Source organism: Pseudonaja textilis, chromosome 1, assembly GCF_049901715.1.
Source record: "Pseudonaja textilis isolate UNSWEBS1 chromosome 1, rPseTex1.2, whole genome shotgun sequence".
Classification (NCBI taxonomy): domain Eukaryota; kingdom Metazoa; phylum Chordata; class Lepidosauria; order Squamata; family Elapidae; genus Pseudonaja; species Pseudonaja textilis.
In genome coordinates this window covers 323,815,300-323,841,218 of record NC_141990.1, presented here as the reverse complement: position 1 = coordinate 323,841,218, position 25,919 = coordinate 323,815,300, and the positions used below count along the sequence as shown (strand labels likewise).

Below are 25,919 nucleotides of genomic sequence, written 5' to 3'. Positions count from 1 at the left end.
GTGCTTCTTGGGGAAAAAAAAATCCGGTCATGTTCATGAGAGTGAGGACGTCCTGCTTCCCGTCATGCCTCGCGGCAAACCCTCTTTTCCTCCCCCCCACCGCGGAGTCTGCTGGGAGTTGTAGGCCAGGCTTGGTTGCCGGTCGACCTCTCTGCTTCTCATCCGCTCTGCCCTTGGCTTCGCCATGTTCCCAGTCGGTCGTTTTCTCGCCCGCGCTTTGGTTTTGGGGTCCCGCTCCCCGTCCCGTCATTATGCCGAAGCGGCGGCAGCTGCTACGGGCCCTGCACAGCTGGCCTTCACCTTCGCCTCGCCCTCTCAGGTATTGTCATGGCAACCGAACTGAGACGGGCATGTGGGCCTCGGGGCGGCAGTGCCCGACCTGCTTGCTGGGTCTCGTATTCGTTGTCGGAACGGTCTTATGGGTTTGGGCATCCGTGAAGGTCACGTGTTTTGTTAACCCGGGTTTAGCCTGTTGTAGTTAACCAGATCGAGATGCAAGCAATGTAGGCGGAGAAGGAGGCTGGATTCGCTTAACAACTACATGATTCACTTAATAACCCATGGGGGAAAAAAGGCTTTGAAATTGGGCACGATTCACTTAACAGCTGCCTTGGTTTACTAATTGAAATTCTGGTCATAAATCGAGGATTATCTGTATTGGGCTTCCTGGATTGGAGCTGGAGGACATCGTTTCAAATTTTTGGAGGCCATGGGTTCTGTACCCAGATAAATAATTATTTTTTAATTTATATACCATTTGATTGTCAGCAACTCTGCGTGGTATATAAGTATCCTTCATATGAATCAAAAATAATTATCAGCTCTCTCTCTTCTCTCTTGCTTTATTTAAAAAAATTGTGCTGCTGAGCTTTCTCTCCTTTTCAGGTTCCTTGGAAATAGACCTTTACAGGTAGTCCTTGACTTACAACCACAATTGAGCCCAAAATTATTTTCATGTGAATGTTTTTTCCATTTTATGAGTTTCCTTGCCACAGTTGTTAAGTGAATCACTGCAGTTGTTAAATTAGTAACATGGTTATTAAGTAGATCTGGTTTTCCCCATTGACTTTGCTTGTCAGAAGGCTGCAAAAGGGGATTACATGACCCAGGTCACTACACTGGTCATAAGTGTGAGTTCCCAAGCGGCTGAATTTTGATTATGTGACCATGGGGATGCTGCAATAGTTATAAGTGTGAAAAATGATCATAAATCACATTTTCCAGTGCAGTTGTAACTTTGAACAGTCACTAAATGAACGGTTGTATGTTGAGAACTATCTATTTTCTTTCCTATTTTTTTCCCTACAGATTTTCTACAACGCTACTGTTGTGAAACAGGTGGATGTTCCCACCTTAAGTGGATCCTTTGGCATCTTGGCCTCTCACGTTCCTACTCTGCAAGTCCTGAGACCTGGCATTGTAACCGTCTTTGATGAGGATGGCTCCTCCAAAAAATATTTTGGTGCGTGTGAAAATGAAAGCTGGTGAAAAAACAGGAAATTATCTTGGCTGAGGGCATCTTTCAGAAAAGATCCGCAGCCCAGTTTTCCTCTGAATGAGAATGTGCAAACTGGGCTTGGGAACTATCCATAATTAGCTAAAGTAACTGCTGAAGTGTTTCTGAGCACAAACTTTTGCTTGAAATAAAACATTCTCATATTTTGCAAAATTATTGTTCACAGCTAGAGAAAGGACTTGTTCGCCTCCCCAAATTAATTCTCTTTCTTCCAAATATTGACTAGCTATTCACTTCCAAAGATTAATTGTGATAATAGCATCAAGGTCACGACAAATAATACCACTTTATACCACACTAGGTATGAGGCACACTTGGAATAAAGCATTTAGTTCTGGTCACCGTAATACAAGCATGTTGCTGAGACCCGAGAATAAGGGTCTTCAAACTTGGCAAATTTAAGACTTGTGGACTTCAACTCCCAGAATTCCTGAGCTAACATGACTGGAGGAGGAATTCTGGAACTTGAAGTCTACAAGTCTTAAATTTGCCAAGTTTGAAGACACCTGCCCTAGAAAGTGCAAAAAAGAACAAGGATGGTAAAGGTGTGTAGGCTAAATCCTACGGTGAATGGCAAAGGAGCTTGGTATGTCTAGTATATTTAAGACAGGGATGTCAAACTCACATTACGGCGTCACTTGACATATTGGGACTTTTTTCCCCCTTCACTATACTGGGTGTGGGTGTGGTCAGCATGTGACACATCCAGCCCGCAGGCCAGGAGTTTCACAGCCTTGATCTAAGAGGAGAATTGAGGGAGAAATTACCATTCTCTTCTAATGCTTGACTGGTTGTCTCAGAGAAGAGGGGACTGACTTATTCTCCTAAGTACCAGAAGGCAGGACAAGAAGCAATGGCTGGAAGCTTGTTAAAAAGAGAGCCAACCTAGAAGTAAGGAGAAATTTTCTGACAGAACAATTAATGGAGTAGCTTACCTCCTGAGGTTGTGGGTGTTCCATCACTGGAGGTTTTCAAGAATAGACTGGACAATAATTTGATCAGGGTGATATTAGGTCTCCTGCCTTAGCCTGTGGGCTGGGCGTAGGTCTCCAAAGCGCCTTCCAGCCCTGTGATTTTATGTTCAGTGTACCTGTATATGCACAGAAAGGATTAAAAGTGGCCACGCTCACTCTCCTTCACCCACTGAGCTGATAAAATGAAGGTGATGGTAGCAATGCAAGATGCCTGATTTGGCAACATCCAAATTTGTTAATGGCCGTTACAGCCGCACTGAGAAAAGTGACTAATGATTGTTTTTCATACTTAGGACCCTTGCAGCATCCCATGGTCACATGATCAAAATTCAGACAGTTGGCAACTGGCATGTATTTATGATGGTTGCAGTTATCCGGGATCATGTGATGACTTTTTACAACCTTCTGACAAGCAGAGTCAATGGGGGAAGCCAGATTCACTCAACACCCATAACTGCATTGATTCACGACACTTGTGGCAAGAAAGGTCATAAAACGGGGCAAAAACTCGACTGTCTTGCTTAGCAACAGAAATGTTGAACTCAACTGTGGTCATAAATTGAGAACTACTTGTACGTCACCCCCTTATACCCTAATCCACTCTAGTTATATTTAGATTGATTAGATTCCCTGGTTAACTTTCTCCAGGCATGTTTAGACTACAATTCCCAGGATTCTTCATCGTTGCTTCACTGAAATTTGAATTGTTGGGTGGGGGGAGGTGGTATTGTTTCTAGGCGAAACTTAAGCCCTTTTTCTTTGGGAAAATGTTTTTTTTCCACCATGCATTTTTGTGGAGAATTGGAAGATATTTGGGGAAACCTGAGGATGTACCTCAAGCATCCGGCAGAAATCTTCCTTTTCCTTCTGGATATTTTAAATAATTAGTGGGTTTGTGGTTGCTCTTCTTTTGCTGGTGGTTTTGCTTTGGCTTTGTTACAGTCTGCATTTTCTGACCTCTGGCTGGTCCTCCCACCATCATTGATTGTAGTTTTGTACCTCATGCATTTCATTAGCCAGGCCATCACCCAGAGAACATCCATCATTGCCTAGCTAGAAAAGGAATGAAATAAGCAAATCTCTGTAGGGAGGGAATTCTAATTACTTGGGGCCCTTTGACACTGACTGATTATACCATTTCTTTGCAACTGTGCAGTGAGCAGCGGTTCCCTCACTGTGAATGCAGATTCCTCAGTCCAGCTGTTAGCTGAAGAAGTGGCTTTATTGGATCAGCTCGATGCTGCGGTTAGTATTGGTCTGCTTTTCATTTCTTCCTTCCACCACCTCCTGCAGACAATCCCCACTTGGCTGCCAAATTAGGGGGGATTTCTCTGCACCAGGCTGACTGAGCAGCACTGCAGTTCGCTCTCTTTTTTTAAAAAAAAAATCAATTCTGCTGCAGCTCAATTACCATTTCAGTCAGTATTCAAAGTAAAAAAAAAACGGTTTGGTTAAAGAAGTACTCGTTTTTGTAGTTAAGTTTGAAATGAAGGGTCCTGAGAGCAAACCCCATTCCTTGCTAGCACTGATGATGTTACCTAGTTGGGTAATGAAATGTCTGCAATTAAAGCTACCAAGCTCAGAGAGCACCAAAGATCTCTCAAGTACTAATCTTTTGATTATTAAAGACTCTCTAGAAGACATGAATGGGACATCCTGCTCATCAATGCAAACATGCCAGTTGGCAGTCTGTAGAGATTCTCAGCCATCCAGGTCATGGCTGTCCCAAAGGTGCTTTTTTCAGGAGGCAACTGGACTTTGTTTTTTTCTTTTGAAGACGTTTCGCTTCTCATCCAAGAAGCTTCTTCAGCACTAACAGGATAGTGGGGAATGGAAAGATTTATATTCCTTGCAGACAGCTGGTCATTTGCATCCTTTTAGAGTAGTTGAGGCCACTTGGAGGTTTATGTGCCCTTGGGATCACCTGAGTAGTACTCCTCGTTCCTGTAGTCTGCAGTTTTTTCCTCTGGAAATCCATTCCTACTCCCACATCATTCAAAGAGTGTTCATCCCAAATTGTGTCATGACCCTGGTGGAGACTGACTCTGAGGGAGAGGAGGAACAGCCGACAGGGAGTGGAAGTGTGGCTCTGGAGGTTGTGGAGGAGGCTGGGGAAGGGCAGAGGCCGGCTGGGCAGTCAGAGGAGGACCCAGGCCCATCCCCTCTCCATCCTAGGGCACGCAGGGAGGAGAGGATAAGGGAGAGACGTGGTCTACTGGGGAGGAGGGGGCCTTGATCCTCTTCATGGGCTGCAGCTGTGACAACAGGATAAGAGGGTGGACATGTGTATGGGCGAGTGCATGGAAATATCTCTAGTTTATTGTTCCTCTCTGAGTTTGGCGTCCTTCCCAGTGTGTGTTCTGATATCTGTGGACGTCTTCAAGCCCTTATCTTGCATGGCTTGTGTTGTTTTTTACTCTTTATAATTTAAACGGCATTTCCTCCTTCTTGTAACTGCTCGTGTGGGAGTTTTTTTGTCTCCAGTGAAGGATATTTGGAGCTGGGAAGCAAAGTGAAGGAATAAAAGGGGCTTCACCTGTTTTTTGTGACTGTGTTTATTTTGTATCCCACCCTGGGTCATCACAAATTGCTCAAAGTCCGTAGAGATTCTCAGTCATCCAAGTCATCCCTGCTGGTTCGCAATTCTGGAAGTTGAGGTCCCTGCATCTTAAAAGTTCCCGAGGTTGTGGAACACTACCCTACACAGCAGGTGCCTTTCGATATCCACATCCATTTCTCTTTCCCTACAAGGCCCCCATATCGACTGGTGTTGCTTCTTTTGCCTTAAACCCTGATATCTTTTCCTGTACACAGACAGCTAAGTCAAACTTGGACAAAGCATTGTCGGAACTCGCATCGGCCACCGATGAGGTAGCAAAAGTAGAAGCACAGATCAAGGTGGAAGCCAACGAAGCAATTGTGAAAGCTTTGGAGTGAGCAGGTAAGTAATTCTCGTTGGGTTTCTGCTTTGGTTGAGCCTCCGACACCTGCTTAGAACTCCCCGTTCAGTCGGCAGCTGGCATTTGAGGATTTATAGTCGAGGACCGCAGGGTTTTTTTTCTGGCCAGGCAATACAGATAGTCCTTGACATAGGACCACAACGGAGACCATAATTTCCATTGCTAAGCAAGACAGTTAAGTGAATTTTGACACATTTTACTTTTTTTTTTTTGACGCAGTCATTAAGTGAATCACTTAAATTGTTAAGTTAGTAACATGGTTGTTAAATGAACCTGGTTTCCTCATTGACTTTACTTGTCAGAAGGTCACAAAAGGTGATCACAGGACCCCGGGGGCACTGCAACCATCCTAAATACATGCCAGTTGCCAAGAGCCTGAGTTTTCATCACATGATTGTGCAGATGCTGCAACAGTCATAAATGGGAAAATGGTTGTGTCCTTTTTTTTTTAATGCTGTTGTAACTTTGAACAGCCACTAATCAAATGGTTTTAAGTTGAGGATTATCTGTAAAGGCTATGTTCTTGAGCGTGGAACTGAGAGCTGGGCATGAAAATATTTTTAGCATCATACGCCGTAGATAGGGGTCATGCTATTTTCCAAGGCACTTGAAGGCCAGACAAGGAACATTGGAGGGAAACTGACCCAGGAGAGATTCAACCTGGAAATAAGGAGAAATTTTCTGACGGTGAGAACAATCAACCCATGGAAAAGAAGTTGCCTTTGGAAGTTGTGGGAGCTTCATCACTTGAGATTTCATCACTTGAGAAGAAATAGGACTCCTATCTATCAGAAATGGTGTAGGGTCTCCTGCTTGGGCGGGGGGTTGGACTAGATGACCTTCAAGGTCCCTTCCAACTCTGTTAACCTGTCACGGTGGCAGTAATTTATATATAAAGATACAGGTAGTCCTCAATTTATGACCGGTCACTTAACAACTGTTTGATGTTACAACCAACCTGAAATAGGGAGAAGAAAGAGGGAAGAAGGAGAAAGGGGGAAAGGGAGGGATGGAGGAAGGAAAGAAGATGAAAACGAGAAGGATGGAAGGAACCACACACAAAGACCCCATGCCACCTAGGTAGGCCATCAAGCATTAAGAAAGGCCATGCTCAGGTGAGGTAGTTTAATCACGACCTGCCAGGTTTGGTCATTCAACATACAGTTTTTTTCCCCCCTTATTATCTTCCCATTTCCTCTCTGCACTATAATTCACCAGAAAGCCTTTTCTTTGGCTCAACAGTGGAATAAAATAGCTTCCGTAAGGGGAGCACCCCAGGTGGACACCCAGAGTCCCAGACCGAAGCTTTGCCGGCTGGGTTCACATAGCTTGCTTTTAAAGCGTGGATGAATTTGTGGATTCTGGGCCTTGGAGTGCTTCCTGTGGACAGCAGGCCCTGGTAAGGTCAGAACCTGGCTTGATACCTGGATAGGAGACCACCAGGGGTTGGGGGGGCATGAGGACCATCAACTAGCCTGGGAAATTTAAAAATGAGCCATGTGTGAAGGCAACGCTGCTTTTCTGTAATGGAGCCAATAAAAATTGCACAGGCTTGTTCATGACATCATCAGGATTTGGGCTCCACCCAAGGAAGACTTTAACTTTGAGTGGGGGAAACCTAGCCCGATCATGTCTAGGTCCTCATGCTAAGCCATCGTCTGATTCATGCGCTGGGGCAAAGCCTGTCGTGTGAATGCAGCAATTATGAATGGCCGGCTGCTTTCTGTCTGCAAAAAGAATGGCTGAAAAGGCCACTTTCTGGCCACCCAGTACAGCCTTCTCTTGGCATGGAGGAGCAGCTACATTGTCTCTCTCTTTTTAGTACGGCTTCGTCCTACTCCGGCCTAGCGTGTTCCGGGTAGATAGGATTGCAACGGCCAGGATTCAGCAGTGCGTTTTCTGTGCCTGTCAGGAACTCCGGCCCAGTGCTTCTGGAGGGTGGCTGGCCGAGAGAACGCATGCTGCATTCGAAGGAAATTAGGAAGATGAGTTCGTTTCCTACCTTCCCCAACCTGAAGATGTGTGGACTTCATCTCCCAGAATTCCCCAGCCAGAGTGGCTGAGGTTGGGAAATACTGCTCTAGAGACAATCCGATAGGAGGGAGAAGAGACTTAGGAGAAGTTTAAGTCAGAGGTCTCCAACTTTGTCAACTTTAAGCCTGGAGGAATTAAACTCCCAGAATTCTGGGAGTTCAAGTCCTCCCAGGCTTAAAGTTGCCGTGGTTGGAGATCCCTGGTCTAGGTTGCTTGCAAGCAAAGACATAATTGCATTTCCTCTGGGTTATTCAATTTCCCGACAAGCCAAACTAGATAATCCAAATCCAGTCAGATTATAAATGTCCATTCTGGGGAGGTGAAGCGTTGGGAGTGTTGCACCGGCATCTCTCTGCCACTAGGTGGCGGAGCAGGATAAGAATTTGGATAACCCTGACCTGCATTGAGGTATGTCATCCTATAAGAATTTAAACTGAATGCACTTGGATTTCAGTATAGGTAGTCCTCAGCTTATGACTGATTGCTAAGACGCTGTTCAAAGTTATGATGGACCTCGAAAAAAAGCTACAGTCACACGACTGCGATTTTTCTAAATGTTTTTGTCGGAAGTCAACGTTTGCTTTCCATTTCCAGAGAAAGGCAGCCCATTAGCAAATGATGGTTTCCCTTAATGACTGTTGGGGTTTGCTTTGTGACTGCCACATTTGTTGAACAGCGGCCAGAAAAAAAAGGTCATAAAATTGTGCAGGTCATAAAATTGGTGACCCGCTTTACGACCATCACGACCTCTGAAGGAAATTGTGGGCTCAATTGTCGTCATAAGTTGAGGACTACCTGTATTTGTAATACAGGCCTCTAAATTAAGGCATAATGTCCACGTGGAGGAAGAAGCCCAAAACTGTCACTCAGTAAGAAAAAGGAAAAGTGCTTGTAAAAATTGAGAGGCCAAACTGCATGCAAACAGAATGGAATGATAGATTTGGAAGGGACCTTGGAGGTCATCTAGTCCAACACCCTGTTCAGGCAGGAAACCCTATGCCATTCCAGACAAGTGGTGGTCCAGGCTCTTCTTAAAAACCTCCAATGTTGGAGCACCCACAGCTTTTGGGTAGAGCCATGGTGGCGCAGTGGTTCGAGTTCAGAACTGCAGGCCACTTCTGCTGACTGCCAGCTGCTGGCAATTTGGCAGATCGAATCTCACCAGGCTCAAGGTTGACTCAGCCTTCCATCCTTCTGAGGTGGGTAAAATGCGGACCCAGATTGTTGGGAGAAAGAGGCTGACTCTATAAACCACTTAGAGAGGGCTGTAAAGCACCGTGAAGCGGTATATAAGTCCAAGTGCTATTGCTATTTTGGTGGCAAGTCGTCCCATTGGTTAATTGTTCTCACTATCAGGAAATCTCTCTTCAGTTCTAGGTTGCTTCTCTCCTTGATCAGTTCCCAGCCATTACTTCTTGTCCTGCCTTGAGGTGCTGTGGAGAAATGATCATATATATGTGCTAGTTAACTGCTAATGTAACCTAGTTGGGTAATAAAATATCTGCAAGAAAATAGCCAAGCTCAGAGAGTACCGAGGACTCCGCAATTCAATCCTGAGCTGCAAATATTCTCTTCTGTTGGATAAAGATCTTTCCATCTACTCATTTTTAATCCTTGGGAAGGTTGCGGAGTTATTAATGTGGAAGGGGGTGGTTTTCCGCAGAGCCCCCTCTACCAAACTGCATTTATTTCTGGCAGCATTTCTTTTAAAAATTGCATTGTCATCTTGGGGTAGGAATTAATTCACTCTTGTTGCCAAAACAAAAACAGTGCTAAGTTGCAAATCTTGTCTGTGCATGACTTGTTTTGATTGGCAGAAGCTCTGCAAAGTTTTAGACAGGTTTTTTTTCCCCCAGTCTTAATGGTGATTACACACGGACCTCCTGTATGTAGAACAGGTGTTTTACCACTGGGCCTGTCCCTATGGGGAAGTGGAATTATACAGCTTCAGCCTGTCATGGGAGAGGAGAGGAGAGGAGAGGAGAGGGGGGCAGGGGGCAGGACCTGAGCGGCAGTAAAGTTGTTTTTTTATGTAATTTCTGTTCCAAACCCAGAAAGCAAATAGCCAGGGTCAACTTGCAACACCCGAGCCACACAAAACCTGGCTGTAAAATGTCCTGATCTTCCTTCTCTTTCTTCGTTACAGGAAATTCCACCACTGTTGCTTCAGAAAGTGGCTTCCTTAAGTTCTGGACCTCTCCTCATCCTTCCCCTCTCTTCTTTTTGGTCTGTACAGAATTTGTGAATAAAGCTTGACAATTAACTGTTACCGATCAAAGCGGAAGGTTGGGCCAAAGCTCCTATTTTATTCCTTGACTTTTCTGTTGGTTTTTCAGTTATGACACCTGAAATCAGCTCGCCATCTTTATAAAATACAGTGGATACGTGGCGAAAACCACGCATCTAAAATCAAAACAGTCTCTGTTTCTTGATCAGGGTATATGCTCCTTATGGGGACATTCAGCGGTTAGTGGGTATGTGCATTCAGCAATAAAAGAAATAGCTAATTTCAGATATCCGAACTGTTCTCAGGCATGAGGGGGATCCCTTGGTGCTCTCTGAACTTGGTTGTCTCCTCGCAGACAAACTAGGTGACATTTTTTGTGCACTGATAAAGTTAGCTAGTTTGGTAATGGAAACGTCTGCAGGAAAGCAGCCAAGCTCAGAGAGCCCCAAGGACTCCTCATTTCAACCCCGAGCTACAAATATTCTCCTTTATTAGTTTTCAGACAACAATTTGGTGTGTTTTTAGTCCCTTTGGAGAAGGCGAGAATTAGTAGATAAAAATGAAAGACCAAGCGCATTTTTGCTAACTGTTGGAAAATAATGTCTTGCTGGTAAGAGTTGCTCAATGGGGGAATTTCTTCTTCACTCAAAGTACAGGTCGTCCTCCACGTACAACCGTTCATTTAGTGATTGTTCAAAGTTACCGCAGCACTGAAAAAAGGGACTTATGACTGTTTTTCACGCTTAATGACCGTTGCAGCATCCCCGTGGTCACGTCATCAAAATTCAGATACTTGGCAAACTGGTTCATATTTGTGACGGTCGCAGTGCCCCAGGGTCACGCGATCCCCTTTTGCGACCTTCTGACAAGCAAAGTCCCTGGGGAAGGCAGCCAGTTTACTAACTTATCAGTTGCAGTGATTCACTGAACAACTGAGGCAAGAAAACTTAATGGGGCAAAACTCACTTAAATGTCTCACTTAACAACAGGAATGTTGGGCTCAGTTATGGTTGTAAGTCGAGGACTATCTGTATGAAGGCATAAGATGAATAGGTGAGCATCAGGTTTGTAAAAGGTGTAACGTAGGTATGAAATTCTAGCATCAAGCTCAGAGTTGAACAAAATGAACCGCAGATTCTCCAAGTTCTCTCATTCCACCTGGGATACCGTTCGCTCAAATAGGAATGTCAAGCCCATTAGACAAAAATAATGTTAAACATTCACTTTGCAACACTATTGTTATGAAAACCAAACAAACAACCCACATTCCCAAATGTTGTTTCACTAAGATAAGCCTTTTAAAAAACAACAACATTTGCCTCCTAAACATGGGCCCTTAAAGCACTTCCCTTGAAGGCTACATAGCTCTCTGGCCTGATACCTTGCATTTAAAAATATTGCTTTAATCTCAAAAATGTGTGCTGCCAGCATGCTACATGACAGCCATTCCTGGTATGATCTTTATTTTCTTAGAATGAATCAGAAAAGAATCAAAATCTGGCAAGATATGCTTGCCTTGCAAAAATTTTGGACCCCTCTCTACAGGTGGTCTTCGACTTACAACTGTTTGTTTAGTGACCGTTCAAAATTACGAATGGCACTGAAAAAATGTGGCTTACGACCGTTTTTCACAGTTACGACCTTGGCAGCCTCCCCAGGGTCACATGATCTAGATGTCAGCATTGCAAAGTAATGCAGCCATTTCAAAGCAGAACTCTCTGATGAGGCAGGTTTGATTCAGCTTCGGGCCTGACGTCAGATACTTGGCCAACTGGCTCATCTTGATGACCTTTGCTGTGTCCCATGGTCACGGGATCACCCTTTTTGCGACCACCTGACAAGCCAAGCCAACAGGGAAGCCAGATTCACTTAGCAACCGAGTTGCTAACTTGTCAGCTGCAGTGATTCCCTTAATAACTGTGGCAAGAAAAGCTGTAAAAACGAGGCGGAACTCACTCAAATGTCTCACTTAACAACAGACGTTTGGGTCTCCATCATGGCTGTAAGCCGACGGCTATCTGTGTTTAGTAATTAAAGAAACGAATTAATTGGGAAGTACTACAGATAGTGGGAGTAGGATTCCTCACAAGCCGTGGTTCTTTTTTCAGGCACCGAGTTGGAGGGAAGGCATGTTGGAAATGTTCACCGCCATGGTTGGCCTGGGTGCGTGTGGGGTGAGGAGGTCACGTTATCTCCAGGGTTTTCTAACAGAATCTTTACCAAGAGGATCTGGGAATATCATTGGCAAAGTTGAACGTCCTTGGCATATAAATGTGGTTTTTGATTTTCACTTTGTCGAGGTCCTTTATTTATTTATATCCCGCCTTTCTTATTTGTTACAACTAACCCAAGGCGGCGAACATATCCAACACAGCTGCTTCCTCCTGGCTTTCCCCACAACCACCACCCTGGGAGGTGGGGTGGGCAGAAAGAGAGGGACCAGCCCCGTGATGGCGAACCTGTGGCGCATGTGCCAGAAGTGGCACGCAGAACCTTCTCTGTGGCCATGCGCACTGGGCAGTTGGTCTTCGCGGGCTCCAGAGTACCAGAAAGCAGCCCCCAAACCAGCCCCTTTTGGGGTCTGTTTTCAGGTTGTCTTCTGGGCTGTTTCGGGAAACGAAAACAGCCCCAAAACAGCTAAAAAAACCTGGTATGCGCACACTGGCCAGCTGGTCTTCAGGTTTCCGGCGCTCCGGCATGCACACGTGCACTTGCATGCACAGGCGTTCCAGTTTGGGCACTCTGCCAAAAAGGTTCCCCGTCAGTGGACCAGACCAAAGTCACCCAGATGATTTTCAAGGTTAAGGTAGGACTAGAACTCACGCTCGCTTGCTTCCTAGCCTGATGCCTTAACCATCCAGCAAACCCACCTCTTTAGGTTTATGTTCCTAAGTCAGTTTTGTGTGTAACCTGGTCGTATCAGAGTCAAAACCTGACTTAGACGTAGACGTAGAGTGCTGTAATGCAGCTCTTATTGCCGTCTGTTTGGGCTTGCTTTTTTTTTTGTTTTTCTCAAAGCAATTTCTCAGATAGGTTGCAAATCATCTTGAAAGAGTAGTTTGTTTGCTTGTTTTGTTTTGATTTTTTTAAAAAAAATAATACTTGGACTATTTGAAATCGGCACAGAGGAAGTTGCAGTTGCAGAGATGGTTGCAGACAAAATCCATACACCATCCATTTTCAGGAAGGGGGGGGCGCGGGGGGGGGAGGTCTGTCTCAGCTCTCATTTGGCCGAACCTCCCATTTCCCCGCAACCCAAATTGGCTCTTCGCTTTCTCTTCCTCCTCCTCCTCCTCACCCTCCCTCGAATTTCACCCGTTCTGCCTGTGACGCCGGCTTAGTGGGTTGTGCCCACGTCAGCCTGGGTGCGATGATGCCGTTATTTTTGGTCTTGCCACCAAGGATGCAGCCTTGGTCCTCCTCTCCAATCCCGTCTTGTATCGCCACCTCTCTTGCGCGCGTCTATTCTCACTCTCTCTTGCAAGAGATCAAAAAATAGACCCTCTGGGTCTTTTTAAAGCTTCCTTTGCTTCGGAGTTTATTAAAAGCAACCAGCGGATTATTCCAAGCTTGTCTTGTCTCCAGCTTCCCTTCCTCTTCGCCACCACCCCTCCTTCTCCCCAGTCTCTTCCTTTCTAAAGGTCAGATGTTCTCGCCACGCACAGAACACGACCAGAGCTGATCCTAATTAGAACAGGACAGGAATAGCCAGCAATAGACCACCATCTTTTGATGTTCTGCTTCCGGCTTTGCTTTCCTCTTCAGCTCCTTTCTTTGTTCCACCACACCATCCAGGCCCTCTGTTTCCCCCCCACCCCACCGTCCAAACCTCCCTCCCTCCCGCAATAATCTGCTTCTGACAGTTTAGTAAAATATTTTGGGTTGGCTGGCAACAATAGATGTTGGGGTTTGAGCTGTATCTTGCTTAAGAAGTTTGCCTGCTCTTCTTTAAAAAAAAAAAAGGCAGCATCTAACAAAGCAACCAGTGCTGCATATCTCACAGAGTGGGAGTTATGCAAATCTTTGCGGAGGGGGCAGAAAATACTAGAAGGAAATGTCTGCTACGTTCGCACAATGCGCTGATCTATCACGGGGTTGGTTTCAGAGGGCGGTGGGGACACGTCGTCTGAATCCAAGCATCGGGTGTTTATAAAATGATGGTCCGGCTATTGTATAAGCCCATCCAACTGTAGTTGGGTTAATATAAACTGTCTAAAAAGAAGGGAGCGTCCAACCTCGGCGAGTTTAAAACCCGTGGACTTGAATTCCCAGAATTCCCCAGCCAGCCCGTGCGAAGCACGAGCTCACCGAACCAGTTGTTCCCACCGGTTGAATCGCACCCCTGGTCGTAAGTGTGAAGAGCGGTCGGTCGCAAGTCACTTTTTTTCCGGTGCCTTCAAATGGTCAGTCAATGAACTGTTGTAAATATGCTTCGGATTAAATCTCTCCAGCTGTCAGGGGTTGTCCTTCTTCCTTCTGACGCTTGTTTTTCAAGGAATTTTCCCTCATGCATTTTACACACACACACACATCCTCCCCATCCCTTGGCTGTCCTAAGATGGCTTTTCTCTGGGTAATGAGGTATGAGGTGAGGAATGTGGGCTGCTGGCCAGGAGTCCTTTCCCTGCCTCCCCCCCCAGACCCCACCAACGCCTTCTCCTCCCCCTTATAAGGTTCGGTCTCTGAGGCCTCCTTCGCTCGCCTCCTTTCTAGGGAAGAGTCGGCCCAGAGGAAGCCTCTTCCCAAGAGTCCAGCTGCCTCCTTCACCCTTGTTTTGCCTTCCTCCGGGAAATGACTGAAGTGGGCTGGGGCTGCCAGCGGCCTGGCTTTTGAGCCAAGGTTTCCGGCCAGGGGCCAGAACAGAAGCAGAGGGAGAGATGAGAAATGAGGGTGGATGGAGGCATCCCTGCTGTTAGTTTTCAACAGCCAGGCGAGTCCTCCAAGGTTGGTCTGGAGGAAAACGTGTTCCTCAAGAGCTCAGGAGATCTTCAAACTTGGCGGCTTCAAGACATGTGGACTTCAACTCCCAGAATTCCTCCTCCAGTCGGGTTAGCTCAGGAATTCTGGGAGTTGAAGTCCACAAGTCTTAAACTTGCCAAGTTTGGGGAGCCCTGCACTAGATTCTAGAATATAAAAAGAGAATAACCGCGCCCACTTCTAGCACTGATGATGTTACTTAGTTGGTTGATTAAACATCTAAATCAGGGGGTCTTCAAACTTGGAAGCTTTAAGACTTGTGGACTTCAATCCCCAGAATTCCTCCTCCAGTCATGTTAGCTCGGGAATTCTGGGAGTTGAAGTCCACAAGTCTTGAATTTGCCAAGATTGAAGACCCTTGCTCAAGAGAAAAGCCCCCAGAGGCAATTCAAAGTAAAGTCAGGCAGTCTGTTGGGTATATGGATACTCCAACTGGTTTGGGTGAATAAATATATGAACCTAGGATTAAGTGCTTTGTAGCTTTAAGCACAAGAAACTGCAATGTCATTGTGGGTGCGGTTGCAGGCAGCCATATAGGTAGAGGGGAAACGTAATAGCCCCGGCTTCTGGATGCAACTGTCTGAGTCCGGTTTCTGGATGCACCTGGTTACTGTTCCTGGTCTGTTGCCTACTGTGTTGGAACGTCTATCTGCTTACCTTGGAGGCTACTGTGCCAGATACCATTTCACCTGAACACAAGGACTGTTTACTGGTGAGCTGTGGATTCAGCGTTAGTACTTGAGAGAAAGGTATCTTAAGAAGAAGATATACAAGCAGATAAAGACATTGTATTTACTGTTAATGGACTTGATAACTGGACTTGATAAACTGGATACTGATATATGGACTGAATGACTATTCTTAATCTCTGTATGAATTAAATACCTATTTAAACCACAAACAGTGTATTTGTCTCAAGTGTGTGTATACTCTTGGGCCCAGCCTCACTCTCATTTGGCTGCCTGGCTTGACTGCTGCTGTGCACTCAGCTCGGGGGTTTATCCCCAAACACTAACACAGTCCCTGAGTTATGACCACAACGGAGCCCAACATTTCTGTAGTTAAGTGGCTTCCTCCCCATTTTACGACCTTTCATGCCACCGTGGTTAAGTGAATCACTGCATTCGATAAGTTAGTAACCTGGTTGTTAAGTGAATCTTGGCTTCCCCATTGACTTCTGCTGGTCAGAAAGTTGCAAAAGGGGAGAGCATGAATCCGGAACACTGCAACGGTCATAAGTATGAACCAGTTACCAGGGGAGTCTGGATTTTGATCATGTGATCCTGGGGAGGCTGCGAAGGTTGTAACTGTGAAAAACGGTCCTAAGCCACTGTTTTTAGTGCCGTGGTTAACTTTGAACGGTCACTCAATGAACTGTTGTAAGTCAAGGACTATCTGTCAGTCCTTTTTGGCACAGGTAGTCCTCAGCTTACAACAGTTCATTGAGTGACCATTCAAAGTTAACCACGGCGCTGAAAAAAGTGGCTTAGGACCGTTTTTCACTCTTACGACCTGTGCAGCCTCCTCAGGGCCACATGATCAAAATGTGTACACTTTGTAACTGACTCCTATTTATGACAGTCGCGGTGTCCCGGGGTCATGTGATCCCCTTTTGTCAGAGCAAAGTCAATGGAGAAGCCGGATTCACTTAACAACCTTGGGGCTATCTTAACAACTGCAATGATCCACTTAACAACTGTGGCAAGGAAGGTCCTAAAACGGCGCAAAATGCGCTTAACACAATGCCTTGCTTGGTGACAGAAAGTTGGGGCTCAGTTGTCATAAGTTGAGGACTACCTGGTCCTGGCTGAGTAGCAGAGACTAAGGGTCACCAATCTTGGCCACTTTAAACCTGGAGGACTTCAACTCCCAGAATTCCCCAGCCAGTAACCTTGGCCACTTTAAGCCTGGAGGACTTCAACTCCCAGAATTCCCCAGCCAGCTTTGCTTAAAGTAGCCAAGGTTGGAGACCTCTGGCAGAGACTGCTTCATTGTGGGGAGGAGAGAAAGCATTGTTATATCCCAAGAAACAGGTCTTTGGATATCTCGAGCATTTTTTATCCTCATGGGGAAAGCTCAGCAAATAGCCATAAACATAGGTAGTCCTCAATTTACAACCATTCGAAGCCCTGAGAAAAGCAACATGCAGCTGATCTGTGCACTTAGAATAGCATAGCATCCTCATGGTCACATGATCAAAATCAGGGTGTTTGGCAGCCATCTTGTATTTGTGATGGTTGCTATGTCCCAGGGTCATGTGACTGCCATTTCCAGCTGGCTTCTGACAAGCAAAGTCAATGGGAAGCCAGATTCGCTTAGCAACTGCACAATTTGCTTAACGACTGCACTGTTTTTGCTTTACAACCATGGCAAAAAAAAGCCACAAATCAGGCACAAATTACTTAGCTACCTTCCTTAGCAACAGAAATTCTGGTTGTTAAGCCAAGGACTACCTGTAGTGTTTGTGTAATTGGGTCAGAGGAAGGACTGGACTACCTTGGTGTGTATGTCGTATGTACTCCGAAAACAATGTGCTTCGGTCCTTTAAGCTCCTTCCAACCAGAGAAAGGCAGAATTTGGACTATGAACCTTTGACCCAATTTAAACTGCTTCTCCAGCCCTCTCACCTATCTGGATGCTGAAATTTTCTGCGGGGATAATGGTGGATAACATGCCCCATTTCCCGGAGGGCCCAGCAGAGGTTTTTCCTTCCCTTGGGGAGAGAATTCAGCCTCCTTCTTCCGAGTTCGTGACTCTGCCAACTCAGCATGAGGGCTCGCAAGAAAGGGGCACGACCAATTTGTTCCTCTCCCAGAACAGGCTACCCCACTCCATGTCGACGCCAAACGCAGAATCCAGGAAATATTTGGAAAAAAAAAAAAGACTCCTTCGTGTTCTACGGATCTCCTATCCAGATTGAGCCTGTCTTTCTCCAGATTGAGGCCTCTCCCTGACCCCCAGTGGAACGGGGTAGACAAACACGGCGAGGACGACAACTGAGGCACAAGCGGTGCTTGGTGTACTGGGAATCAAAGCATCTTCCACCCACCAGCCCTCTGGCACTCGGGATGGTGATTCATATGGACCTGAATGAACTCTCGGGACTGTGGGGGAGAGAAAAACATTGGTAGATCTGTGACGGTGCAATAAAACTAAAACTAAAGCACAAGTGGTCCAACTGTGACAACTTTAAGACCTGTGGACTTCAACTCCCAGAATTCAAGTCTTAAAAATAACCAAAGCTGGACACCCCTGATCTAGAGCAACTCTGTAGATGGGCTGGGATTCAAACCCCACGGCTATTTGGGAAACTAGGCCCCAAACGCACCTACCGGCAGCAGGATGGGGAAAGCAGTGCGAGAACCGGTTATCGTCCAAAGTTGCGACATCTCTAGAAAAGGGTGTGACACATCTCACCGGCAGAGCAACACATCAGAGTAGATGTTACTTGGGTGTCCGCTTTCCAAGACAGAGAACTACACGCCACGTAAAAACAACAGTGCAGAATCAGCCAGCCACCTGCCTTCATGTTTCAAATGGACACTTGACCATATAAGGGGGCCGAATCACATTTGGGGAAATGATAAAAGTTGAAGAGTCAAGGCACAGCTACTTATCTTTCCCACTTTTTTGTTTCTCACCTATCCGTAACACAAGAGACAGGCTAACCTTTCAGATTTTTGTCAGGATTACTGGTACCACCTCAGTCTGGCATCTTTATATTTTCGGTAAGGATAGCTTCTACTACCAATCTCATTGGTTGTGTCGACCAGGATGGTTAGAACCTGTGTTTTGTCACGTTATTCTCTGAAGCCTAGTCAAAAATTCAATGCGAGGGCTGTTGGAGGGCGAAAGGAGAAGAATTCTTGTTCAATTTTGGTGCCAGGAAACAGGCTTGAAGTTCAACTTTGGAAATCCTTTGGAGAAAATGTAAGCCTAGAGGAGTAAAGTAAGATACAGAACTGGGCAAACAAGCCATTAACTTTTAGAGGAACGTTGTTTTTTTCCCTTCTCCTTCCTAGCTGTGGGATCGTTTTAACAAGTAACCGTTTTTATGCTGTTAATTGTTCCAGTAAGGCAGCACTTTGTTCCTTTCCGTCCTTCAAGAGACGGAAGAAAGATAGAGGCCAGCCTCGTGCGCCATGACCCAGTCACTACGCTTGAATAGCCTTCAGAGCGATAACCTTAGGTCAGCTGCCCTGGGTGCTGGGCCAGATCTCTCTCACACACACACACACTCAGAAAGAACAGGCTGTGCAGTGAACCTGGTGGCGGAAAACAAGACTTTCCATTCATCGGTTGGAGGAAAAAAACAACCATGACTACAAGGTCATCTTCCACATCCGTCTTCCCGGCTTTGTCAGGTAGCGTCCAGATGTATGGGACTACAGCTCTCATCATGCCCAGCCTGATTTCTATGGGGAAATGACCACTCTGCCTTCATTATTATCATTCATCTCCTCTGGGTCTTTGTCCCTCACGCACACCAACATTTCCTTATTTTCGCTCTTCCTCCAGCCTCAACTCAGGATTTTATGAGTGCACCAAATTTTTTAGAACATTATCAATTTCTTCTTTTTTTTTTCCCCCCAGAGGAGTGGTGCCTGTTTCTATCATCCTTTCTTTCTTCTTGTTTTTTCTTTTCTTTTTTTTTTTGTAGGGACTAAAGGATTGATTTACTTCTGGAGAGATTTTGCATTCTGTCCTGATTTTCGCTTGAACTCATCTATAGGTTGAGGCATCTTTGCCAAGGCTGGGGAGGAGCTAAACTCAAGGACCTATGGACACCTTCCCGAGTTCCTTTGATGCTGGTTGGGATGAAATGAAAAATTAATACTTCCAGCACTGCCCCCAAGCAATTTAAGTTTGCGTGGCTGATTTCCAGAGTTGTGCAGCTTATTCTGTCTCCTCAAATCACCCCCCCTTTTTTTCCCCAATAAAAAAATAGCTTTCCTTGAAGGTCGGCATTGCACCCTAAGTTTCTCTTTTCCACGTGGTCAAGAAATAAAGACTCCAAATGCAAATACTCCCCAGAGGATTTATTCTCCGATGACCAAGATAGCCTAGCTATTTTCCCACGCCAGCTCAAGGCCGCCCTTTATTTTTGAAGCAGGTCAAAATCTGGTCGAGGCTGCTTCATTTTAAGAGGGAGGTACCCAAATCTTTGATGCCCAGAACTATTACGGGGGTGGTGGAAAAGAGGCAGATTGTTGGCAGTGTGGAGAACGCTTTCTTGGATCATCCGAGATTCTCAAGGTGGAGTTCAGAGCTGCAAATCAATTATGGGGCCTAACCTAGATGGAGCCCCATGGGGACATTGGGAGAGGCATATCACTCTTCATATGAACTGACGGCGTGTCCATATGAAGAACGGTTGCAGGAATTGGGTATGTCTTAAGTTTAACGAATAGAAGGACGAGGGATGGCAGGATAGCAATCTTCTGATATTTCAGGGGCTGCCACAAAGAAGAGAACGGGTCAACCTATTCTCCAAAGCAAGAAACAATGGATGTAAAGTAATCCAGGAGAGAAGCAACCTAGAATTTAAGGAGATTTCCTAACAGTGAGGACAATTAACCAGTGGAACAACTTGCCTCCAGAAGTTGTGAATGCTCCAACACTGGAGCTTTTAAAGAAGAGATTAGATGACCATTTGTCTGAAATGATATGTGGTTTCCTGCCTGAGCAGGAGGTTGGACTAGAAGACCTCTAAGGTCCCTTCCAAACCGCTTATTCTGTTAAGAGGAAGCAGGGGGTGCTTGGCCTGTCTGCCTTTCCCAGTTTGGCCAACCTCGCCGGGCTGTTGTGAGGACATCCACACAACCCACAGAGCCCAAACAGCTGCAGCCAACCCAGCAGCTCCGGGCAGGAAAGGCGGCGGCGGCGGCGGCGGCGGGAAGCAGCAGGCAGGGCTGCCTGGGTCTCTATCAAGAGGTCAGGCCGCGCCAAGCCGGAGCTGTGTGGGATCCTTACGGGGCTAGGCCCCGAAATGGGTGCTCTGGGTGTGGCGCCCGGCGCCCGGTTGGCGTGGCGTTGCTAGCAGTTGGCGGGCCGTGCCCAGCTGGCACAATTGCGTGGGAGTGGGAAACGACGCACACCCGGCGCTGATCGCTTATTAGAGAGGACGGGGGGGGGCGGGGGCTGGATGGGGCCGAGATAAGGCAGGGAGACGCCGGTGTCGCGGCCTTCCCCCCACCCCGCGCGCCGTGAGGACGTCGGGGGCCGCCTCTCCTCCGTGCAGGCAGGCAGGCGGGGTCTGGGCGTGTGCGAGCCTGCGCGTGGAAGGGAGGGAAGCCAAGCAAGAGGCCGGCTTTTCCCCTGCCGCACCGCACCGCGCCGGCCTTGACAGCCAGCTTACGGAGGGCGGCCTCGCAAGCCGAGGCGGAGCGCTTTGGCCGCCGGCCAGGTTCCCACAGAGCCCTGGTTAAGAAAATACATCCCGAGCTGATGGCGGTTGCCGTGGCAACTGGCCAGCTGCCAGATTCCTGGGGGCAGGAGGAAGCTGTGGGGGGGCAGAGAAGCGGGAGGCCCCAGGTGCGCGTCGAGCGCGGAGGGTTCGCATGCGAGGCGCATTATGCGCTCCGACGGGGGAGTTGAGGGGGGAAAGAGGAGGGCGTGGGGAAGCCAGACGGGCGCCTTGGTGGACGAGGGAGAGAAAGAAAAAGAAAAAGAGCCCTCTTTCTCTGCCTTTCTCTCTCTCTCTGTCCTTCTCTCTCTCTCTCCCTCCCTCTTTCTCTCCCTCTCGCCCTCTTCCTCTCCGCGCTCCCTCTCTCCTCTTTCCCTTTCTCTCTCTCCCTACTTCTCTCTCTCCCCCTCCTTCCACTCTCTTTGCCCCTCTCCTCTCTCTCTCCTCTCTCTCTTTTCCCTTCCCTTTCTCTCCCTACTTCTCTCTCCACTTCCCTTCTCTCTCTTTCCCCTTCTCTCTTTCTCTCTCTCCCTACTTATCTCTCCCCTCCCTCCTCTCTCTTTGCCCCTCTCCCCCTCTCTCCTCTTTTCCCTTCCCTTTCTCTCCCTACTTCTCTCTCTCCACTTCCCTTCTCTCTCTTTCCTCTTCCCTCTTTCTCTCTCCATACTTCTCTCTCTCCATTTCCCTTCTCTCTTTCCCCTTCCCTCTTTCTCTCCCTACTTTTCTCTCTCCATCCCCCTCCCTCCCTCTTTCTCTCCCTACATCGCCCTCTTCCTCTCCTCTCTCTTTCCCCTTCCCTCTTTCTCTCTCTCCCTACTTCTCTCTCTCTCCACCTCCCTCCTCTCTCTCTCCCTACTTCTCTCTCTCCACCTCCCTCCTCTTTCCCCTTCCCTCTTTCTCTCTCTCCCTACTTCTCCCTCTTCCTCTGTTCCTCCCCCTCCTCTCTCCCCTCCTCCCAGTGAGTGCAAGAGATTTGGCGCGCCCACGCAGGGCACAGGGTGGCGCGCGCGCCTTTGAAGAGAGGGGCCGTGGAAACGGCGGCGGCGGCGGGTGCAGATGGGGGGGGGAGGGGAGCGCGTGGGTGCGCAGCTGCCTCTATGAGGAAACGGGGGGGGGAGTGGAAAAAAAAAAGGGGGGGTTAACCCAGCGAGGAAACGGCAGGAAAAAGAGTAGGAAGGAAGCTGCAAAGCCCGGGAAAGCGTTCATTGATTTTTATTTTTATTTTAGACGAAATCTACTTTGGTGCTATTGCAGTGCCAAAGAGAGAGCGCGCGCGAAGGAGAGGAATTGGGGAGGGGTGTGTGTGTGTGTGTGTGTGTGTGTATGTGTGCACAAAAGAGGGAGGCACGCGAGGGTGCCTTGACCCAATTGCGTGTGAACGCGGCCCTGGGCGCCTGCGGCTATCCGCCTGGCTCTCTTTAAGTGTACTTTAGAGGCGGTTATGGACACACCTAAAGACAGGAGTCGGGAACGGAGCAGGGCACGACCAGGCTTCGTGGCTCTGGAGCGGAGAGTGTGCACAACAACAAGCCCAGTGCGCAAAAAAAAAAAAAAAACAGGCCTAAACGCGTCTGGGAGGGAAGGAAAGGAGTCGTTACGCTGCAGGAGAAAAAGCCCCCTCTCAAACACATTGTGGGCAGGGAGGCGGTGATGCATTTGTGCGTGCGTGTGTGTGTGTGTAAGAGAGGGAGGAGGGAGGGGAAGGAAGAAAGAGAAAGGGAGGGAAGAAAAAGAAAGAAAGAGGGAGGGAGGGAGGAAGAAGAAGGAAGGAAGGAAGAGGAACCAATATGGTGGGCCAGAATCTGAGCTCTGATTCCCCCAATTTAAAATTCAGCTCCCAGTCTCCCTTCTCTCCTGACGAGGCAGGATGCCCTCCTTCCCTAGACAAGCTGGGACAAAGGTTTGCAACATGCACCCTCCCAAGGCAGCAGCGGTGTGCATGGGTGTGCACATCCCCCCTCCCTCCACGAGTTTTTCTGGGGCATTCAGCGTCTCCCAGCCCAAGCTGGCGGCGGCAGGCAGCTTCCTCCGGGTTGCTCCAGCTAAGCCAACGGGTTCAGGCGGGCCCTGCTCCCTCCCCGGGCAAGATGCCACAACTGTTCCTTTTACAGGAGAGTCCCCTCCCCCCCCCTTTCTGCCCTCTGGTGATCTGTGAAAGCCAGCACTGGGTGGTGGGGGGAAGGAGGAGGAGGAGGAGGAAGGCAGCCCAGGGAAGAGGAATTCTATAAATGTGGGAGGGGGAGAGTGAAGGGACAGTGTGGTTCTTGTTTCCTTGGGGCCTTTCCTTTTGGTGCCCGCTTCCCCGCCTTTAGCCAATATATAAATAGCAAATTGCAAGGCCGAAAGGGCAGCTCCAGCCTGACCTTGCCCCCCCCCGCTCCACTTCCCTGCCATGGGGGCCCCCTGAAAGGGATCATTGTGTGACGTGAGTCCCTTCACACAAGCGCACAGCTCCCAGCTTCCCCAGGATATCATTCTGGTGAAGCATTCCTCCTTTGCAAAGGCCCTCCTTCCCTCCCTGCAAACCTGCAGCTGGAGTGCGACTGGAGCTCAGGAATCGAGGTCTGCAGGGATATGGAAGGATGGTTCACACCAGCCCTGAGGACTGGTTTCGGCTGGTTATATTGGTGCATACAAAAATTTACTAAGTGTGCATTACTATTACTATTAATCTTCCCATCCTTCCTTTCACCCATATCCTCCCACTTATGACTGTAACCTTGTTGCTTGTATCCTTGGGATTTTTATTGACTGTTTCCTAGTATGATTGGATTGCTTATTTGTACCCTATGACTATATTCTATTTACTATATACCCTGTGACTATATAACCCTATGACTATTATTAAGTGTTGTACCTTGATTCTTGACAAATGTATCTTTTCTTTTATGTACACTGAGAGCAAATGCACCAAAGACAAATTCCTTGTGTGTCCAATCACACTTGGCCAATAAACTATTCTATACTATTCTGTTCTATTCTATATGGGTGAGCCTTTAGCTGAGTACGTTCCCTTTGGTCATTTTCTGCTTGACCGAATTGGCCAGCAAGGGTAACTCTCAAATTAACCAGTCATGAATTGGGGTGTGCAAACCAGGTTAGCAAAGTTAACTTAATAAACAACTTCAATATGTTGTGCAAACTTATTCCTGGATGAATTTGGGCCTGTTTGTTTTCATCTCTTCCCCTTGCTGACATCACAAGATGTTAAAAGGATAAATGAAAGGAGAGGGGCGGGAATTATGCATGTCATTCTGATTCATCGAATGTATGAAACCCTATTTAATATATGAATGTAATAACATTGAGGGATGTTTCGAGCACAAATGGAAACATTTTTGCCTTCGGCCTGGAAATGGTGATAAGGGGTAATCTATCCTGTTTATTCCATTTTGCCACTGTTACTTTCATTTGTAGGTGGTGTATTCTTCTTTTAACTGTAGATCACTTTTTGCATAGAATCAAAACAAATGGTCATGTAGTCCAGTGTTTCTCAACCTTGGCAACTTTTAAGATGTACGGACTTCATGTCCCAGGATTCCCTAGCCAGCCACGTCCAGACATCTTAAAGTTGTCAAGGTTGAGAACACTAATCTTAACACAATATTTTTCAAACTTGGCAACTTTAAGATGTGTGGACTTCCAACTCCCAGAATTGAATTAGAGTTGGAAGGGACCTTGGAGGTCTTCTAGTCTAGTCAAGCAGGAGACCCTGTACCGGTGATGGCTAACCTTTTTGGGCTCCTGTGCCACAAACTGCACGCGTGCTTGCGTGCCAGCACCCAGAAGGCAATGCGCATCCCCTACGCATGCGTGTACAATCCCTACTCACTCACCACCCCCGGCGCCCCCTTACCTGCACTGCGCCTCACAGCTGATTTTCAGTGGGTTTGAGGCCTTTTTTGGCCTCCCAGAGGCTTGAGGAAGGCTTCTGCAGGCTTTGCAGGCCAAAAACTTGCCATGTTTCGTCACTTCCAGTATTTTTGGAAAAACAGGAAGTGACGAAACAGGACTAGTTTTCAGCCTGCAGAAGCCTTCCTCAAGCCTCTGGGAGGCCGAAAAAGGCCTCAAACCCACTGAAAATCAGCAGTGAGGCACACACATGCACAGTGAGGTAAGTTTGCCTGCAGCTCGCATGCCAGCACAAATGTCTCTGCGTGCCACAGGTTCGCCATCACGGCCCTATACCATTTCAGACAAGTGGCTATCTAGTCTCTTCTTGAAAATCTCCAGTGACGGAGAACCCACAACTTCTGCAGGCAAGCTATCCCACTGGTTATGTTAGGAAGTTTGTCCTTAATTCCAGGTTGCTTCCGTCCTTGATTAGTTTCCATCCATTGCTTCTTGTCCTGCCTTCAGGTGCTTTGGAGAATAATTTGAATAGCAGCCCCTCAAATATTGGAACACTGCTGTCATGTCACCCTCAGTCTATATTTCCTCAAAACGATCCATACCCAAATCCTGAAACTGTTCTTCGTATGTTTTAGTCTCCAGACCTTTAACCATCCTACTTGCTCTTCTCTGCACTTTCCCCAAAATCTCAATATCTTTTTTGTAATTTAACCAAAATTGGATGTAATATTCAAGATGCGGTCTTACTAAGGTATTAATACTTGATGTGGTTTTGATTCTATGCCTCTGTTTATACAACCAAGGATTGTGTTAGCTTTTTTGGTGACTGCCATAGACTGCTGGCTCATAGTTAAGTGATCGTCCACTAAGGACTCCAAGGTGCCCCTCACAGTTACTGCTATTGAGCCAGGCTTTGCCTAATCCCTGCTTGTAATTTTTGTTTTTCCTGTCTTAACTGTAAAATCTTGCTTTT

General features: G+C 47.1%; 1 protein-coding gene and 1 long non-coding RNA gene across 3 annotated transcripts in view; one reads left to right on the top strand and one right to left on the bottom strand.

Moving 5' to 3' along the window:
• Positions 1 to 25,919, bottom strand: part of LOC148128384 (uncharacterized) — a 604,018-nt gene that overhangs the window by 365,376 nt on the left and 212,723 nt on the right. The window lies entirely within an intron of this gene.
• On the top strand, positions 102 to 19,704 carry ATP5F1D (ATP synthase F1 subunit delta). Of its 2 annotated transcripts, none has more exons than XM_087922723.1 (5): positions 102 to 319; positions 1,309 to 1,462; positions 3,647 to 3,735; positions 5,305 to 5,431; positions 17,504 to 19,704. In XM_087922723.1, the coding sequence occupies exons 1-4, from the start codon at positions 185 to 187 to the stop codon at positions 5,425 to 5,427; spliced, it is 501 nt and encodes a 166-aa protein (XP_087778849.1). In that variant the 5' UTR covers positions 102 to 184; the 3' UTR covers positions 5,428 to 5,431; positions 17,504 to 19,704. The 2 variants fall into 2 exon arrangements, with proteins under 2 accessions (XP_087778849.1, XP_026554873.1); XM_026699088.2 differs by lacking the exon at positions 17,504 to 19,704 and adding an exon at positions 9,631 to 9,780.